General features: G+C 48.6%; 1 protein-coding gene across 4 annotated transcripts in view; it reads left to right on the forward strand.

The window, feature by feature from the left end:
• ECE1 (endothelin converting enzyme 1) overlaps positions 1-16,298 on the forward strand; it is a 153,157-nt gene that overhangs the window by 127,553 nt on the left and 9,306 nt on the right. For all 4 annotated transcript variants that reach the window (XM_034753054.1, XM_034753055.1, XM_034753053.1 and 1 more), the window contains 3 exons: positions 861-959; positions 2,107-2,184; positions 5,033-5,136. In XM_034753054.1, the coding sequence (XP_034608945.1) occupies positions 861-959; positions 2,107-2,184; positions 5,033-5,136 (281 nt within the window). The remainder of the gene's footprint in view (positions 1-860; positions 960-2,106; positions 2,185-5,032; positions 5,137-16,298) is intronic.

Here is a 16,298-nt window from a genome sequence, read left to right on the forward strand (position 1 = left end):
TGGCCATTTTCTAGATGGGGAAACTGAGATATAGAGGGACATGACTGGCCCAAGGTTACACAGTGAGTTAGTAGCAGAGCTGGAGCAGAACCTAGATCCTCTGGCTCCTAATCCTGTGCACTATCCACTGCTCCATGCTACTTCTTGGGAAAACTGGCAGCTCTTCTGTTTGAAAAGGGACCATCTATCTCATCCCCAGAGTATCCAGTGCACCAGACTGAGGACCTTGTCCCAAATGGACATGCCTCATTGTCATTACATGCTGCAGGGTTACAGTCCATGCTCTAGGAGCAGATCTCACCAAAGCTGAAGAGGCTGCAGACTTAAGGCTCCCTCCATAATGTCCCTTATGCTCTCAGTGACCTACTTAACTCTCCTCATCCTTACAGCCTCCTGGCTAGATGATCAAAACCCACTTCCTTTTTCTGACCTACGTTTGTCCTCCTTTTGGCAGAGCCCAGCATACACACGTACACCAGCCCTCATTGCTAATGGCGCTACAGCCAACATAACCTTCTTGTCTCCTGCAGTGCCCAGTGGCATCCTCCCATCAGCAGCAGCTCTGCTCTGGGGGGAGCGTTTGCTTCTCCGCCGCTACGTGTGGGTCCCACACAAAAACCACGCTACTAATTCATCGTTGCAATCTACCAGCTTCAAAGTAGATCATATTTTTTAGGAGTGAGTTGGGGACAGCACCCCAACCATCTGGGCCCTTCACAACCTGTCTACAGCCGGGTGTAGTGTGGGTTGTTTCCATCTCCCCGCAGCTATTTCAAGAGACTTTTGCTTAATCTTTGATCCTGTTGAGCAGGGTAAATGTTTTGGCTTCCAGCTGACACAAGACCTCTTATTTTGTCTAGGCCGAGGAAATGATTACAGAGATTAAAACTGCCTTTGAGGAAAGCCTGGCCACTCTGCAGTGGATGGATGAAGAGACGAGGAAATCTGCCAAGGAGAAGGCTAGTGGTGTCTAAGCAAGGCACAGTCTGCCCCTCACTCCATGACTTGGGGGAGCTCTGTACAGCCCCTAGCATTTCCATCATGAGATTGTTTCAAGCAGATCCTGGCATTTTCCTTTTGCCGCCTCAGACTTGGGGAGCTCCCACATTAATTTATTACCCATCCTTGACTGTTTCTTTGCTAGCTTGCGGGGGTCCACCGTGGCATCTTAAGACTCATCGCAGACTAACAAACTACACCATTATTATGTGTATTCCGTGGGTGTGCACTGCTGGGATAGCTTCCCTAGGGGACAGCTCTGTCATCTGAGAGCACAGTCTTTGAGGTTTATTTCTTGCTCTTTCTCATTGTAAATCCCAGTAATCAAGATTTGTGATCCCATAAAGGCAGGGCTGGCTCTGGCTTTTTTGCCGCTCCAGGCAAAAAAGCCTCCCGCCGCGCCCCCCGCCCCGAGTGCGGCAGGGGAGGGTGCCGAGCCCGGCCACGGGCCGCTCTCCCCAACCGGCCGGAGCGCAGGGGGGAGGGCGTCAAGCCCGCCGCGGCTCCGCTGGCGGCCGGAGCCCCAGGAGGAGGGCGGATAGCCCGGCTGGGGCTTGCTCTCCCCAGCGGCCAGAGGAGAGCGGAGAGCCCAGCCGGGGCTCCGCCCTCCCCGGCAGCCAGAGCCAGAGCACCACACCGCCCCCCTCCAGGTGCCGCCCCAAGCACAAGCTTGGTGGGCTGGTGCCTGGAGCCGGCCCTGCATAAATGTGTGTAGACCTCTCTGCCTAACAAGGCTGGCCTCCAGTAGGTGACACATGGAAAAAACTCAAAATGAGGGAGATACTGATTATTCGTGCAAGAAAGTTAAAAATGCTGTGGGATACCTTCCATCCTTGCAACCCCCCTATCTGTGGCCATGGTTCCAGGAGCCTTCATTTCTGATGCAAATAATTTTCAGCGATAAAAGTGAGTTGCGGGGAGTGACACCAGATCTGGATGGAAAGTAAGAAACTTGAGATTACCATGTGTGACAGCCCTTGGAATTAGAGCCTTGTGGCCAAGCTGGACTCTTTCCCCACCTACTCTCCACAAACCCACAGGATGTGCACAGATCAGAGGAACAGCCTTGTATGACTCTCCTCTTCTCTCTTTCCAACTTCAACCCAGGCAGATGCAATCTATGACATGATCGGTTACCCCAAGTTTATCCTGGATCCCAAGGAGCTGGACAAGGTGTTTCATGATGTGAGTTGACTGGCTACACACCCTCATGTCTGAGTTTCCTCTACTGCTCCACTCTTGCCCCCCACTGTAGGAATCCACTGGGGAAACTGCCGCCCCATGTGAAATCTGATACAGTAGCCCTCACAAATAGACCAACCACAAAATTAAACCCCCATGATTCAAAATGAGTCCTAAACCAATTGATCTGCAGCCAAGAAATTTAATATTGCCAAAGTCTGTTCTTATTGTTGCATGTGTTTAGGGCCCCCCATCATTGCAGTATCTGGACACTTAATGAATTTAAGACTGGGTTCCTTCTAAAAGGACAAACTCTTCTCCACTTCCTGTGCCCTGTTGAGAGGATTTCTCACCTGGTTAATCGGGAAACTCCTTTGTGAATTGGTGCAGCGTAACCTCCATTTTGAAGGCCATGAGACTCAGTCTCCTCTCTGTCAGCAGCACATTCCAGGGTCTGTGGGAATAACTCTCCTGAGTGCAGTGGTGTCCTTCTTTGTTATGGACTATACAAAGACTAGGAGCTTGCAATCAACCCAGGGTAGTACTGGCAGCCAGCATGGAGGTGTTTCTCTAGGGCAGTGCGTGGTAACATGCTGGGTTCAGGTTTCGGAGTGGTAGCCGTGTTAGTCTGTATCAGCAAAAAGAATAGGAGTACTTGTGGCACCTTAGAGACTAACAAATTTATTTGAGCATAAGCTTTCGTGGGCGAAAACTCACTTCATTGGATGCATGCAGTGGAAGATACAGTAGGAAAATATATATACACGGAGAACATGAAAACTACACACCATTAAATTAGGCTTGAATAAAGACTGGGAGTGGATGGGTCATTACACAAAGTAAAACTGTTTTCCTATGCTAATTTTCCCCTCCTCTGCTACTCACACCTTCTTGTCAACGGTTGGAAATGGGCCATCCTGATTATCACTGCAAAAGTTTTTTTTTCTTCTGCTGATAATAGCTCATCTAATAGCTCACCTTAATTAATTACCCTCGTTACAGTTGGTATGGCAACATCCATTTTTTCATGTTCTCTGTGTGTATATATATATATTCCTACTGTATCTTCCACTGCATGCATCCAATGAAGTGGGTTTTAGCCCACGAAAGCTTATGCTCAAATAAATTTGTTAGTCTCTAAGGTGCCACAAGTACTCCTGTTCTTTATGCTGGGTTCGGTGTCCACCCCAGTAAAAGTGCATTGCAGCAGCCCAGCCTGAGGTGAGCAGCACAAGGATTGTTGGTTGGCTCCATGGCTGATAGGGAAACATGTAGCATGCTGGGTAATTTTGGCCACTACTATAAGCTGAGCATCCTGGAGAGGATTCTGAGCCACTGAGAGCTGGGTTTTCTGCCAATAGAAAGTTGGCAACCCTACCTGCAGTTTCTCTCCCATGGGGCTGGACCCAGCTCCCCACTCCTGACACTGTGATCTGGTGCAAGGGGGTGCAGCACCATTCAGGTTTGGCCTAGCCACACCTCATGATGGGAGGGAGGCTGGGCCAAATCTGAGTGAGTGGCATTGCAACCTGATGCCAGGGTCGCAGTGCCAAGCAGCTCTATGAGCCATGTCACAGCACCTGGAGTGGGGAGCTGGGCCCAGCCCAAGGGGACAGGAGCTGCCCCAGCCAGAGGAGTGCAGGATGGGTTCGCTCCCCAGCCCTGTGTGAAAATTCGTGTCATCCACCTTTTGTCAAGTGCATAATATTCTTAGAAAGGCACCACACATACACCGCAAGGTGATTGCCCCTCTCCCTGCCTGGAAATCACTGTGGGTCTAGCCAGTTCTGGACTTGATCAGCACCATCTCAGTCTTATTTGGGTTGGGCTGAGCCAGCTGTGACACATCTGTCTTGGTCAGTAGTTCTCAAACCGCGACCCAATTAGCACACAGCTGTGGCCCAGCTCAGCTGTGTGCTAAAGGCTGTGGGCTCCAGGCTAGTGGCGGGATCCCAGCTGCCCTGCCGGGCGGTGGGCTCCAGGCTGCCCTGACGCTCTCCGGGCTCCCAGCTGGGCTGCCTTGCTGCGCAGCAGGCTCAGGGGTCCCAGCTACCGCTGGCCCCTCACAGCGAGGCTTGAGTCCCAGTGGGGTCCTGGCTGTCTGTTCTCCCCCTCACCCCCTCGGTGGGGCTCAGGGTCTAGGCAGCTGGCTGCCACCTGGCCCCCTGCAGTGGGACTCAGTCTCCCGGCTCCCCTGCCACACAGTGGAGCTCAGTGTCCAGACTCCTGGCTCCCCTCCCACCTGGCAGGCTGCCGGCTCCCCTTCCAGTTGGCAGGCTCCAGGGTCTGGGTCCCTGTCGCCTGCCCAGCTCTCCGCTCCTGGCCCACTCTGTGGAGGGGTCTCTGGAGGGCACTGAGCATAGGGGGTTTAAGGGTGGGGGGCACAGTGGTTCTCAACCTGCGGCCCAGCTAACACTTTGTGGGCTGCGTATAAATAGGTTGAGAACCATTGGTCTAGGTCGTCCCCACAGTCAATGAGTGAACTATTTGGTCAGGGCTTGCTGGGAAGAGAGTGGAGCTGGGTGTTATCTACCTGTGGACAGCTGGAGTCTGCAGTGTTTCCTCATGCATGGCCAGACATTGGCATTAATAGGAACGGGGTGAGATTGAGCCCTGAGGGTCACTGTATGTTAGGTGCCTAGAGAGAGAACAACTGCCCTTTGCAAACCTTTGAGACCTGTATGCAAGGTACAGATGCCACTCTGTGATGCAGTCAGATATTGTAGTGATGGGCACTGTGTGAGCCCCTAGCCAGACAGCTGCAGGGCTGCAGACAGTAGCAGCGGGGGATACTGGTCTCGGGTCATGCTAGTGGCTCTTTCTCCAGGACTGATGGGTTTGGGTTTTGCAGTATGAAGCTGTCTCCAGTCTCTACTTCGAGAACGTCATGCAATTTTATAACTTCTCTGCCCGAGTGGCCGCTGACCAACTCCGGAAACCTCCAAATCGGGACCAGTAAGTCCTCCCTGCCCTGCCTTTCCCTGCTAGGGGTGGGGGGAGTCACCTCTGCCCAAGCTTATACAATTAGCTTCGACACATTTACACAACATGGGGACCCAGTGCTGTATAACTCAGCCACAGTTTGACCAGTAACTAGGTTTGGCTTCTTCCATAATGACGCTACAGCACATTGATCTAGGGACTAAAATCTCTACGGTGTCCAGTTCCAGAATGCTGATACCAAAACAAAAATCCATCCCTTTCCACGTGTATAGCTGGTCCGTTTGCTAACTGGAACACCCAGGAGTACTTCTGCTCTCCTTGGGCTGCTATTGATACTACTAACAAACAGCTCCTCACCCCAATGGTGCACAGAGCTCTGAGCAGCCTCTAGAATACCTCTCTTTTCCAGACCGCAAAAATCGAGCATAATGCTAAGGTCTGATTTACACCCCTCAGAGCCTTGGGAACTCAGCTGAGGGCTCTCTTCTTCATCGAGTGGTGTCCCTGTGGGTGTTGCACTTCAGGTGGCAGTGCGTCTCAGCGCCATCAATCGGACATTTTGCTAGCAGTGTCTGGTCGGGTGACGTGTGTGCACAGTAGCTGTCTCGTGGCAGCACTGATGCCTCTTCTGGCACGCGCATCCCCCAACCCCCTGATTTCCTTCTCAACCATCCTCGGCTTGAGATGGAGTCCATTAGCAGTGTCCCTACCTATAACAAAAAAATTAGATTTTAGATATTTAGGATAGTACTTAGTGTTAATAGTTAGTTTAAGCTTGGATTTAAGTAGATGTAGTTTTTAGTAGCGTAGCAGCACCATCTACCCCAGTGAAGGGAACGGCACCGCAACTCATGCCTCAAACCATGGCGCCCCCTCCACCACCAATGATAGCGGCACAGAGCATAGAACAATCTAATCAAGACACCACAGTGCCGAGAAAGGCCACACACAAGCGATCGGCACTGAAACCAGCGGCACCACATGCGGCGGCACCAATGTCTGCTGAACAAACCGCAACAGCTCAGATTGCAGCTGCACCGAGCTCTCCTCTACTCGGCACCACGGATTCATAGATTCATAGATTCTAGGACTGGAAGGGACCTCGAGAGGTCATCGAGTCCAGTCCCCTGCCCGCATGGCAGGACCAAATACTGTCTAGACCATCCCTGATAGACATTTATCTAACCTACTCTTAAATATCTCCAGAGATGGAGATTCCACAACCTCCCTAGGCAATTTATTCCAGTGTTTAACCACCCTGACAGTTAGGAACTTTTTCCTAATGTCCAACCTAAACCTCCCTTGCTGCAGTTTAAACCCATTGCTTCTTGTTCTATCCTTAGAGGCTAAGGTGAACAAGTTTTCTCCCTCCTCCTTATGACACCCTTTTAAATACCTGAAAACTGCTATCATGTCCCCTCTCAGTCTTCTCTTTTCCAAACTAAACAAATCCAATTCTTTCAGTCTTCCTTCATAGGTCATGTTCTCAAGACCTTTAATCATTCTTGTTGCTCTTCTCTGGACCCTTTCCAATTTCTCCACATCTTTTTTGAAATGCGGTGCCCAGAACTGGACACAATACTCCAGCTGAGGCCTAACCAGAGCAGAGTAGAGCGGAAGAATGACTTCTCGTGTCTTGCTCACAACACACCTGTTAATACATCCCAGAATCGTGTTTGCTTTTTTTGCAACAGCATCACACTGTTGACTCATATTTAGCTTGTGGTCCACTATAACCCCTAGGTCCCTTTCTGCCGTACTCCTTCCTAGACAGTGTCTTCCCATTCTGTATGTGTGAAACTGATTTTTTCTTCCTAAGTGGAACACTTTGCATTTGTCTTTGTTAAACTTCATCCTGTTTAACTCAGACCATTTCTCCAATTTGTCCAGATCACTTTGAATTATGACCCTGTCCTCCAAAGCAGTTGCAATCCCTCCCAGTTTGGTATCATCCGCAAACTTAATAAGCGTACTTTCTATGCCAATATCTAAGTTGTTGTTGAAGATATTGAACAGAGCCGGTCCCAAAACAGACCCCTGCGGTACCCCATTCGTTATGCCTTTCCAGCAGGATTGGGAATCATTAATAACAACTCTCTGAGTACGGTTATCCAGCCAGTTATACACCCACCTTATAGTAGACCCATCTAAATTGTATTTGCCTAGTTTATCGATAAGAATATCATGCGAGACCGTATCAAATGCCTTAATAAGTTTAGGTATACCACATCCACAGCTTCACCCTTATCCACGAGGCTCGTTATCCTATCAAAGAAAGCTATCAGATTGGTTTGACATGATTTGTTCTTCACAAATCCATGCTGGCTGTTCCCTATCACCTTACCACCTTCCAAGTGTTTGCAGATGATTTCCTTAATTACTTGCTCCATTATCTTCCCTGGCACAGAAGTTAAACTAACTGGTCTGTAGTTTCCTGGGTTGTTCTTATTTCCCTTTTTATAGATGGGCACTATAGTTGCCCTTTTCCAGTCTTCTGGAATCTCTCCCATTTCCCATGATTTTCCAAAGATAATAGCTAGAGGCTCAGATACCTCCTCTATTAGCTGCTTGAGTATTCTAGGATGCATTTCATCAGGCCCTGGTGACTTGCAGGCGTCTAACTTTTCTAATGATTTTTAACTTGTTCTTTTTTTATTTTATCTGCTAAACCTACCCCCTTCCCATTAGCATTCACTATGTTAGGCATTCCTTCAGACTTCTCGGTGAAGACCGAAACAAAGAAATCATTAAGCATCTCTGCCATTTCCAAGTTTCCTGTTACTGTTTCTCCCTCTTCACTAAGCAGTGGGCCTACCCTGTCTTTGGTCTTCCTCTTGCTTCTAATGTGTTGATAAAAAATCTTCTTGTTTCCCTTTATTCCTGTAGCTAGTTTGAGCTCATTTTGTGCCTTTGCCTTTCTAATCTTGCCCCTGCATTCCTGTGTTGTTTGCCTATATTCATCCTTTGTAATCTGTCCCAGTTTCCATTTTTTATATGACTCCTTTTTATTTTTTAGATCATGCAAGATCTCGTGGTTAAGCCAAGGTGGTCTTTTGCCACATTTTCTATTTTTCCTAACCAGCGGAATAGCTTGCTTTTGGGCCCTTAATAGTGTCCCTTTGAAAAACTGCCAACTCTCCTCAGTTGTTTTTCCCCTCAGTCTTGATTCCCATGGGACCTTACCTATCAGCTCTCTGAGCTTACCAAAATCTGCCTTCCTGAAATCCATTGTCTCTATTTTGCTGTTCTCCCTTCTACCCTTCCTTAGAATTGCAAACTCTGTGATTTCATGATCACTTTCACCCAGTCTGCCTTCTACTTTCCAATTCTCAACGAGTTCCTCCCTATTTGTTAAAATCAAGTCTAGAACAGCTGCCCTCCTAGTAGCTTTTTCAACCTTCTGAAATAAAAAGTTGTCTGCAATGCAGTCCAAGAATTTGTTGGATAGTCTGTGCCCCGCTGTGTTGTTTTCCCAACATATATCCGGATAGTTGAAGTCCCCCATCACCACCAAATCTTGGGCTTTGGATGATTTTGTTAGTTGCTTAAAAAAAGCCTCATCCACCTCTTCCACCTGGTTAGGTGGCCTGTAGTAGACTCCTAGCATGACATCTCCCTTGTTTTTACCCCTTTTAGCCTAACCCAGAGACTCTCAACACTTCCATCTCCTATGTCCATCTCTACCTCAGTCCAAGTGTGTACATTTTTAATATATAAGGCAACACCTCCTCCCTTTTTCCCCTATCTATCCTTCCTGAGCAAGCTGTACCCATCCACACCAACATTCCAATCATGTGTATTATCCCACCAAGTTTCAGTGATGCCAACCATGTCATAGTTGTATTTATTTATTAGCACTTCCAGTTCTTCCTGCTTATTACCCATATTTCTCGCATTTGTATATAGGCATCTAAGATACTGGTTTGATCTTTCCTCCCAGTTTTGTCCTGACCCTCCTTTCTCTCTGCCAATATAGCCCACACTCCCTCTCGTTTCCGACCCATCTCCCAGGTCTCCATGTTCCCCACTTACCTGTGGGCTTTACTCACCTGTCCCCGTCGAACCTAGTTTAAAGCCCTCCTCACTAGGTTAGCCAGTCTGTGTCCAAATAGGGTCTTTCCCCTCCTCGAAAGCTGAACGCCATCTCTGCCTAGCAGTCCTTCCTCGAATAGCATCCCGTGGTCTAGGAAGCCAAAGCCCTCCTGGCGACACCATCTTCGCAGCCAGGCATTCACCTCCATGATGCATCTGTCTCTGCCCGGTACCCTACCTTTGACAGGAAGAATCGAAGAGAATACCACCTGCGCTTCAGACTCCTTCACCTGTACTCCCAGAGCCCTGTAGTCACTCTTGATCCGCTCAGTGTCACACCGCGCAGTATCATTTGTGCCCACATGGATGAGTATCATGGGGTAGTAGTCAGAGGGCTGGATAATCCTCGACAATGCCTCCGTAACGTCTCGGATACGGGCTCCCGGCAGGCAGCATACCTCCCGAGATGAAATGTCAGGGTGACAGATGGGCGCCTCAGTCCCCCTCAGCAGAGAGTCTCCGACCACCACTACCCTACGTTTCCTATTCGCAGTGGTGGCAGCAGACCTCCCAGCCTTAGGGGTATGAGGCTTCTCCTCCTTTACTGTAGGGGGTGATTCCTTCTTTCCTGTATCAAGAAGAGCATAACGGTTACCTATTACCACGGCGGGAGGGTTCGGAGCAGGGGTGGAGCACTGCCTGCTGCCAAAAGTAACCAGCTGCCAGTTTCCACCCTGAGCCATCTCCTCCTCCACCAGTGGTGTATCAGCAGTCCTGTGTACTGGGACAGCTACCTCAGCTGTCTCCACATGGACACTGTCCAGGAATTGCTCGTGGATTCGGATGCTCCTCAACCTAGCCACCTCCTCCTGTAGCTCTCCCACCTGCTGCCTGAGAGATTCCACCAGCAGGCACCTTTCACATTGGATGGTCCCCCCCAGCCTGGATATCAGTAAGTGGAAATTGCAAGTATTCGTCAGTATCTACAGCACCAGACCAACCCACTCACCCATCACACCACCATTTTCAAGTGACGAAGATGTAGAAGAGGAAGCTGTCTTCTTTTCTGGCAATTCTTCTCCAACAGTGACCAAATACAAAAGAAAATCAGACCCAAATAAGGGTCTACCACCATGGCTGGCTCACCCATGGATATGCCCACCCATGCTATTCCAACTACAATGGGACCCATGGGCAGCTTTTAGGGCGCAATTCCAACAGACTACATCCACACACAGAAAAACCATAAAATCAGCACCGACTTCAGTACCCGATCCCTCTGAAGCTACAGAGTAAGGGGAAGAAGAAAGAGATGACACATCAGAACATGGTGAGCTTCCAGAACACAATTCCTCATCCTCTCCGGATGAAGCAGTTATACCCACAACTACAACGGTCCCTGACGACTTCAAACACTTCCAGGAGCTCTTCAGGCGAGTGGCACATCTCTCTAAAAGAAGTACAGGAGACGCAACACCAACTCCTGAAAATACTCCATACATCAACTTCCTCCAAGAGCACCATCCCCATCAATGATGTCCTCCTGGACTCGGCAGACGTAGTGTGGCAAACAGCGGCCTCCATCCCACCAACCAACAAGCGCATGGATAGGAAATACCACATGCCAAATAAAGGGATGGAATTCCTATTTCCGCACCCACCACCAAACTCCTTAGTGGTGGACGCAGTAAATCAAAAAAACAAACAATATAAATCCACTTCTCAAGACAAAGAATGGAAGAGACTGGATCTTCTAGGCCGAAAAGTATATACATCAGCCGCACTGCAAATTACACCGCACTACTGGCAAACTATGATCATGACAATTGTAACAAATTCACAGAATTCACCCAGGATATACCGGAGGGGGAAAGAGAACAATTCCAGGCCATCGTGAATGAGGGCCAGCTTATCTCCAGGACAGCACTATAGGCCACCATCGACACGGCAGACACAGCAGCTAGCACGACGGCAACAGCCGTTGTAATCATAGAATCATAGAATATCAGGGTTGGAAGGGACCTCAGGAGGTCACCTAGTCCAACCCCCTGCTCAAAGCAGGACCAATTCCCAACTAAATCATCCCACCCAGGGCTTTGTCAAGCCTGATCTTAAAAACCTCCAAGGAAGGATATTCCACCACCTCTCTAGGTAACGCATTCCAGTGCTTCACCACCCTCCTAGTGAAAAAGTTTTTCCTAATATTCAACCTAAACCTCCCCCACTGCAACTTGAGACCATTACTCCTTGTTCTGTCATCTGCTACCACTGAGAACAGTTTAGATCCATCTTCTTTGGAACCCCCTTTCAGGTAGTTGAAAGCAGCTATCAAATTCCCCCTCATTCTTCTCTTCTGCAGACTAAACAATCCCAGTTCCCTCAGCCTCTCCTCATAAGTCATGTGCTCCAGACCCCTAAACATTTTTGTTGCCCTCCGCTGGACTCTTTCCAATTTTTCCACATCCTTCTTGTAGTGTGGGGCCCAAAACTGGACACAGTACTCCAGATGAGGCCTCACCAACGTTGAATAGAGCGGAATGATCACGTCCCTCGATCTGCTGGCAATGCCCCTACTTATACAGCCCAAAATGCTGTTAGCCTTCTTGGCAACAAGGGCACACTGTCAACTCATATCCAGCTTCTCGTCCACTGTAACCCCTAGGTCCTTTTCTGCAGAACTGCTGCCTAGCCATTCGGTCCCTAGTCTGTAGCAGTGCATGGGATTCTTCAGTCCTAAGTGCAGGACTCTGCACTTGTCCTTGTTGAACCTCATCAGGTTTCTTTTGGCCCAATCCTCTAATTTGTCTAGGTCCCTCTGTATCCTATCCCTACCCTCCAGTGTATCTACTACTCCTCCCAGTTTAGTGTCATCTGCAAACTTGCTGAGAATGCAGTCCACACCATCCTCCAGATCGTTAATGAAGATATTGAACAAAACCGGCCCCAGGACCAACCCTTGAGCACTCGGCTTGATACCGGCTGCCAGCTAGACATGGAGTCATTGATCACTACCCGTTGAGCCCAACAATCTAGCCAGCTTTCTATCCACCTTATAGTCCATTCACCCAGCCCATACTTCTTTAACTTGCGGCAAGAATACTGTGGGAGACCGCATCAAAAGCTTTGCTAAAGTCAAGGAATAACACATCCACTGTTTTCCCCTCATCCACAGAGCCAGTTATCTCCTCATAGAAGGCAATTAGGTTAGTCAGGCATGACTTGCCCTTGGTGAATCCATGCGGACTGTTCCTGATCACTTTCCTCTCCTCTAAGTGCTTCAGAATTGATTCCTTGAGGACCTGCTCCATGATTTTTCCAGGAATTGAGGTGAGGCTGACTGGCCTGTAGTTCCCCGGATCCTCCTCCTTCCCTTTTTTAAAGATGGGCACTACATTAGCCTTTTTCCAGTCATCCAGGACCACCCCCGATCGCCATGAGTTTTCAAAGATAATGGCCAGTGGCTCTGCAATCACATCTGCCAACTCCTTTAGCACCCTCGGATGCAGTGCATACAGCCCCATGGACTTGTGCTCGTCCAGCTTTTCTAAATAGTCCCGAACCACTTCTTTCTCCACAGAGGGCTGGTCACCTCCTCCCCATGCTGTGCTGCCCACTGCAGCAGCCTGGGAGCTGACCTTGTTTGTGAAGACAGAGGCAAAAAAAGCATTGAGTACATTAGCTTTTTCCACATCCTCTGTCACTAGGTTGCCTTCCCCATTCAGTAAGGGGCCCACACTTTCCCTGACCACCTTGTTGCTAACATACCTGAAGAAACCCTTCTTGTTACTCTTAACATATCTTGCTAGCTGCAACTCCAAGTGTGATTTGGCCTTCCTGATTTCACTCCTGCATGCCTGAGCAATATTTTCATACTCCTCCCTGGTCATTTGTCCAATCTTCCACTTCTTGTAAGCTTCTTTTTTGCGTTTAAGATCAGCGAGGGTTTCACTGTGAAGCCAAGCTGGTCGCCTGCCGTATTTACTATCCTTTCCTCACATCGGGATGGTTTGTTCCTGCACCCTCAATAAGGATGCTTTAAAATACAGCCAGCTCTCCTGGACTCCTTTCCCCTTCATGTTATTCTCCCAGGGGATCCTGCCCATCAGTTCCCTAAGGGTGTCAAAGTCTGCGTTTCTGAAGTCCAGGGTCCATATTCTGCTGCTCTCCTTTCTTCCTTGTGTCAGGATCTTGAACTTGACCATATCATGGTCACTGCCTCCCAGGTTCCCATCCACATTTGCTTCCCCTACTAATTCTTCCTGGTTCGTAAGCAGCAGATCTAGAAGAGCTCTGCCCCTAGTTGGTTCCTCCAGCATGTGCACCAGGAAATTGTCCCCTGCACTTTCCAAAAACTTCCTGGATTGTCTGTGCACTGCTGTATTGCTCTCCCAGCAAATATCAGGGTGATTAAAGCCTCCCATGAGAACCAGGGCCTGTGATCTAGGAATTTCTTTTAGTTGCCAGAAGAAAGCCTCGTCCACCTCATCCCCTTGGTCTGGTGGTCTATAGCAGACTCCCACCATGACATCACCCTTGTTGCTCACACTTCTAAACTTAATCCAGAGACTCTCAGGTTTTTCTGCGCAGTGCCTCATGGCTGCATTCATCAGGAAACCCCAGAGAACTGCAACACAAAGTGGAAGACTTTCCCTTCAACAGAGACAAACTATTTTCAGCCAAAACTGACAAAGTTCCCCACTCCATGAAAGACTCCAGAGTGACCCTCAGAACATTAGGGCTATACACAATCCAAACAGGAGACAACGTTATCAGCCATACAACAGAAATTGAGACAACACGTCTCAGCAACAGCAGAGAGTATACAAATCCAGGGGACAAAGAAATAGACCACAAAGTTGCCAACAGAACCAACCCCAGAACTTAGCATCTCAACCACCACCAAACAAACTGCAATTTTGAAGTATTGGTCAAGGGTCTGCATGACCTCCACATAACACCAGTGTCAGCGGACAACACTCAAATCTTTGGGCACTGACTCAGGCCATTTTACACCAACTGGGCCTCGATCACATCCGATCAGTGGGTTTTAGAACTAATTTTAATGGGCTATACCATCCCTTTTACATCTATCCCAGCTACCCGCCCCTTCTCTGTCCCTCTTCAGGGACCCTTCTCACAAGCATCTATTGAGACAAGAGGTGCATCACCTTCTGCAAATAGGTGCGGTGGAACTAGTCCCAATACAACACAGAGGAAAGGGATTTTATTCCCATTACTTTCTGACTCAAAAGAAAAATGGGGGGTGGAGACCCATCCTAGTGCTAAGAAAACCCAACAAATTTGTCCATGCCCACAGATTCAAAATGGTCACCCTGAACTCGATCATCCCTCCGCTGGAAAAAGGGGACTGGTTCACAGCCCTCGACCTACAAGATGCATACTTTCACAATACAATCCACCCGGCTCATAGACGTTCCATAAGGTTCACAGTAGGACAAAAACGCTTCCAATACAGAGTGCTACCATTCGGCCTGTCGACAGCACTGAGAGTGTCCACCAAAACACTGGTGGTAGTAGCAGCGCACCTATGCAGACAAGGGATACTCCTATTCTCTTACTTAGACAACTGCCTAATCAAGGGCTCCACAAAGACAGCAACAGAAAGAGATGTTCAGTTAACCATCTCCCTCTTCCACTCCCTGGGGCTACAAATCAACAAAAAGAAATCCACCTTTACTCCAGTACAACAACTGGAATTCATAGGTGCTCCCCTGGACTCACTCACGGCCAGAGCATCCCTTCCAGAGCCCCGCTTTATAACGATGATCTCCCTGATATTAGTGGTCTCGCTCAGCCCATGAGTGCATGCACACAGCTGCTTACAACTACTGGGACACATGGCGGCCATCATGTTTGTGGTCAAGCACACCAGGCTACACATGTGGTGCCTACAAAGATGGCTGAATGCAGTCTACATACCACGAAGGCACAACCTAAACAAGAGAATCACAGCCACCCCAGAGGTGATTCAATCACTGCACTGGTGGACAAACACATCAAACTTGTGCTCAGGCATACCTTTCCAACAGAAAACACCATCGGTTCAAATCACAACAGACACCTCCCTGATCAGATGGGGGGCCCACCTGAAACAATATACTGCCCAGGGCAAATGGTCACCAACAGAGACGCACCTTCACATAAACCTACTAGAACTATGCATGGTCTGCAATGCATGCTACCACTTCCTTCCACTCATAAGAAACAGAATAAGGATATTAACAGACAACATTGCATGCATGTTCTATATCCACCACCAGGGTGGAGCACGATCCCACTCATTATGTGCGGAAGCTCTAAAGTTATGGAACTGGTGCATAAAGCACATCATCACTATAACAGCTTCATAATCTACCAGGCCGCCTGAATATCATGGCGAACACACTAAGCAGACAGTTCTCACAAGAACACGAATGGGAACTGAATGACGAAATAACACAACGCATCTTTCGGAGGTGGGGAAATCCGTTTATAGACCTATTTGCCACACGAGCAAACAAGAAATGCCCTGGATTCTGCTCACAAGCAGGACAGGGAGCGCAATCACTAGGAGACATGTTCCTGATAAAATGGAACCTCCCTGTACTATACGTTTTCCCTCCAATTCCTCTAATCTCCAGAGTCGTACACAAAATACGAACTGACAGAGCCAAGATAGTGCCAACATGGCCCAGACAGTCTTGGTTCCCTTACCTGAGTTGCATGGTGATATGCACTCCATTCAATATCACTCGACAATATGATCTCCTTTCACAGGACAACAGACAAGTCCTCCATTCTGATTTAGGGAAACTTCACTTGAGAGCATGGCTCCGAGGGGCCAAATTAACCTGTTTGGATCAAATACAAGAAGTACCGTTTAACAGCAGGAAACAAAACACACGACATACTTACCTCCAAAAATGGAAGAGATTTTTCCATTTGATGCCAAAACAAACAAATATCGGCAAACCAGGCCCCACTCCCATTGATCCTGGAGTACCTACTGTCATTAAGTATCGAGGGGTAGCTGTGTTAGTCTGGATCTGTAAAAAGCAACAGAGGGTCCTGTGGCACCTTTAAGACTAACAGATGTATTGGAGCATAAGCTTTCGTGGGTGAATGCCCACTTCGTCGGATGC

Source organism: Trachemys scripta, chromosome 19, assembly GCF_013100865.1.
Source record: "Trachemys scripta elegans isolate TJP31775 chromosome 19, CAS_Tse_1.0, whole genome shotgun sequence".
NCBI lineage: Eukaryota > Metazoa > Chordata > Testudines > Emydidae > Trachemys > Trachemys scripta.